Here is a 3,498-nt window from a genome sequence, read left to right on the forward strand (position 1 = left end):
GACGCGAGGTTCTGCTGCCGGATGATCTCGGTGCGCTCGATGATCTCGATGATGATGATGATCATGCGCTCCTTGGAGACGCGGCCCGCCTGGAAGTCCTCCATCAGCCGCCGCCGCTGCTCGTCGGGCAGCAGATCCGACTGCATGATCTCCCACAGCGTCATGGAGGAGCCGGCCCGGCTGCCCGCGGGGATGTCCACCCGCGTCTCCTCGAACACCTTCCGCGTCTCCTCCTCCGTGTACACCCGCGTCGTCTCCACCACCGTCGGCTTCTCGGGCTCCCGCAGCGGCAGCAGGAGCAGCCCCGTCTCGGGGTCCTCGACGCAGCGCTCCTTCAGCTGCAGGTAGGTGAGGTTCTCCTGCGTGTTGGGGTCGAAGAAGCCCTTGGTGTCGTCGCCGGGGTCGGACAGGACGCGGTTCATCTCCTCGTCGAACAGCCCGCGCTGGAAGGCCACCTCGACGGGCAGGCGGTGGCTGTGCACGGGGTCGATGATGCCGCCGGTGGCGATCTGGGCCTCCAGCAGGCGCACGCCGTGCTCCCTGACGATCAGCCCCTTCTGCATGGCCTCGAAGAGCGAGATGGTGTTCCCCGAGTAGGGGTCCTTGTAGCCGGTGACGGCCTTCTCGGCCGACAGCAGCTTCTCGTGCAGCTCGGGTCCCACCACGCCGGCCTTCACCGCCTCGTTGACGTACAGCTTGCGGTTCCTCACCGCGTCGATCAGGAAGCCGGTGGCCGCCTGCGCCTCCAGCAGCACCACGGCGGTGCTGGCGCGCAGCAGGTTCCTCCTCATGGCCTCGTAGATGTTGAGCTTCTCCTTGGTGGCCTCCACGTAGACGCCGGCGATGCAGTCGCCGCCGTGCAGGAAGCGCCTGACCGCCTCCGTCTCGGCCAGCTCCTTCACCGTCGCGCGGCCGTCCTGCAGCTGCTGGTACTGCGCCGCGCTGAGGATGCGCGACTCCAGCAGCTCGCTGGCCGGCACCGGCGCCCGCAGCCCCGTGAAGCTCAGCTTCTCCTGCTTCCTGCTCTCCGTCTCCTCGATGATGGTGATGACGATCTTGATGACCTTCTCCACGGTCACCCTGCCCGTCTTGTACTGCCGCAGCAGCTCCCGCCGCTGCTCCTCGCTCAAGTACTCCGAGTGGATCAGCTCCCACACGCTCACCGTGCGGCCGCGCAGGCTGCCGGCCGGCACCTCCACCGTGGCTTTGCCGAAGCTCTCCTCGGCCTGAGCGTCCGTGTAGATCTCCTCCTGCTGCGCCTGGATGGCGGCGTCCGACAGCGGCAGCAGGAGGAACCCCGTCCGCTCGTCCCGGCGGCAGCTCTGCTGCAGCTGCGCGTAGCTGACGTTCTGCCGGCTGCCGGGGCAGTAGAAGCCCCGCAGCTCCTCCAGAGCCTCCTTCATCTCGGCGTCCAAGCAGCCGCGCCGGTAGGCGACGTCGAGCGGCAGGCGGTGGCTGTGCGCCGGGTCGACGATGCCGCCGGTGCAGAGCTGCACGTCCAGCAGCCGCACGCCGGCGTCGGTGGGGACCAGGCCCTTCTTCAGCGCCTGGAACAGGGCGACGGTCTGCCCGGTGTAGGGGTCCTTGTAGCCGCTCACCGCCTTCTCCGCCGACAGCAGCCGCTCGTGGACCTCCGGCCCCACCACCTCGGCCTTCACCGCCTCGTCCACGGTGTACAGCCGCCCGCCGCTCGGCTCCACGATGAAGCCGGCGGCCGCCTGCGCCTCCAGCAGAGCCAGGGCCACCTCCGGCTTCAGCAGGTTCTTCCTCTGGGCTTCGTAGAAGCTCAGCGTCTCCCCGCTGGACTCCACCAGGACGCCGGCGATGGCGTCGGTGCCCCTCAGGTAGCGCCGCACGCCGTCGCTCTGAGCCACGTCGGCCACGCTGGCCTTGCCCTGCCGCAGCCGGTTGTACGTGTCCTTGTCGATGATGCGGCTCTCCAGCAGCTCGGCGGCCGGCACCGGGGCGCGCAGCCCCTCGAACAGCAGCTGCCTCTTCTTCTCGCCCTCCTCCACCACGGTGATGACGATGCGGATGATCTTCTCCACCGTCACCTTGCCGCTGCGGTACTGCTGGATCAGCTCCTTCCTCTGGTCCTCGGTGAAGTACTCCGAGTTGATGATCTCCCAGATGCTCACCGTCTTGCCTTGGAACTTGCCGAACGGGGCGCTCACCGTGGCCTTCTGGAAGACGTCCTTGGCCTCGCGGTCGCTGTAGAGCAGCTCCGCGCCCGCCTGGCTGCTGAGCGGCAGCAGGAGCAGCCCCGTCTCGGGGTCCTCGACGCAGCGCTCCATCAGCTGCAGGTAGGTGAGGTTCTCCTGCGTGTTGGGGTCCAGGAAGCCCTTGGTGTCGTCGCTGGGGTCGGACAGGACGCGGTTCATCTCCTCGTCAAACAGCCCGCGCTTGTAGGCCGCCTCCACGGGCAGGCGGTGGCTGTGCACGGGGTCGATGATGCCGCCGGTGGCGATCTGGGCCTCCAGCAGGCGCACGCCGTGCTCCCTGACGATCAGCTCCTTCTGCATGGCCTCGAAGAGCGAGATGTTGTCCCCGGTGTAGGGGTCCTTGTAGCCGGTGACGGCGCGCTCGGCCGACAGCAGCTTGTTGTGCAGCTCGGGTCCCACCAGCCCGTCCCGCACCGCTTCGTTCACCGACAGCCTGGCGTTGCGCACGGGGTCCAGCATGAAGCCGGTGGCCGCCTGCGCCTCCAGCAGCACCAAGGCGGTGCCGGGGCTGAGCAGCCGCTTCTTCATGGCCTCGTAGATGCTCATCTTCTGCCGCCCGGGCTCCAGCAGCAAACCGGCGATGCAGCTGCGGCCCTGCAGGAACGTCCGCACGTCGTCGCGCCGCGCCAGCTCCTCCACGCTCACCTTCCCCTCGGCCAGCTGGCCCAGGCTGTGGCCGCTCAGGACGCCGGCGGCCGCCAGCTGCTGCGCCGACACTTTCTGCCGGATGCCCTGGAAGGCGAATTCGGGCTCTCCGTTCTGCTCCAGGCCGTCCAGCGCGTGGCGGCCGTTGGGCACCGCGTGCGGCTGCGGCGGCTGCTGCGGCGCCGCGTCCGTTTGGATCATCATCTCCCGCGTGGGCGCCGCCGCGCTCCGCTGCTCCTCCTGCAGCTGCTGCAGCCGCTCGCGCAGCTTCCGGTTCTCCTCCTCCAGCAGCTGCTCCTGCTTCTGCCGCTGCTTCTGCAGCTGCTGCAGCTCCTCCTGCTTGCGGCGGACGCTCTCCTCCGCCTCCTCCTGCTGCCGCTTGGCTTCGTCCAGCATGGCCTTCAGCTGCTGCTTCTCCTGCTCCATCTCCTGCTGCTGCCGCTCCTGCTCGGCCTTCAGGCTCTGCGCTTTGTCCACTTCGTCCTGGAACAGCTTCTCCAGCTTCGCCTTCTCCTCCTCGATGAATTTCTCCTTCTGCAGCAGCGCGTCCTTCTCGAGCAGGAAGGATTCCTGCAGCGACTGCGCCTCCTGGCGGAGCTGCGCCTGCTGGGCCACCTCCATCTGCGGGCAG

At 68.3% G+C, this 3,498-nt stretch overlaps 1 protein-coding gene across 1 annotated transcript; it reads right to left on the bottom strand.

Annotated features, from left to right (window-relative positions):
• Positions 1–5: 5 nt before the first annotated feature.
• Positions 6–3,489, bottom strand: LOC122192281 (plectin-like; the record flags this gene model as incomplete). Its single annotated transcript, XM_042892804.1, has 1 exon — positions 6–3,489. A coding segment is annotated over exon 1 (3,483 nt), but the record flags the coding sequence as incomplete, so codon positions are not given.
• Positions 3,490–3,498: the final 9 nt, after the last annotated feature.

Source organism: Lagopus leucura, unplaced genomic scaffold (genome assembly GCF_019238085.1).
Source record: "Lagopus leucura isolate 7727_CA_CO unplaced genomic scaffold, USGS_WTPT01 33258-0_obj-0_obj, whole genome shotgun sequence".
In the NCBI taxonomy this organism is placed as follows: Eukaryota; Metazoa; Chordata; class Aves; order Galliformes; family Phasianidae; genus Lagopus; species Lagopus leucura.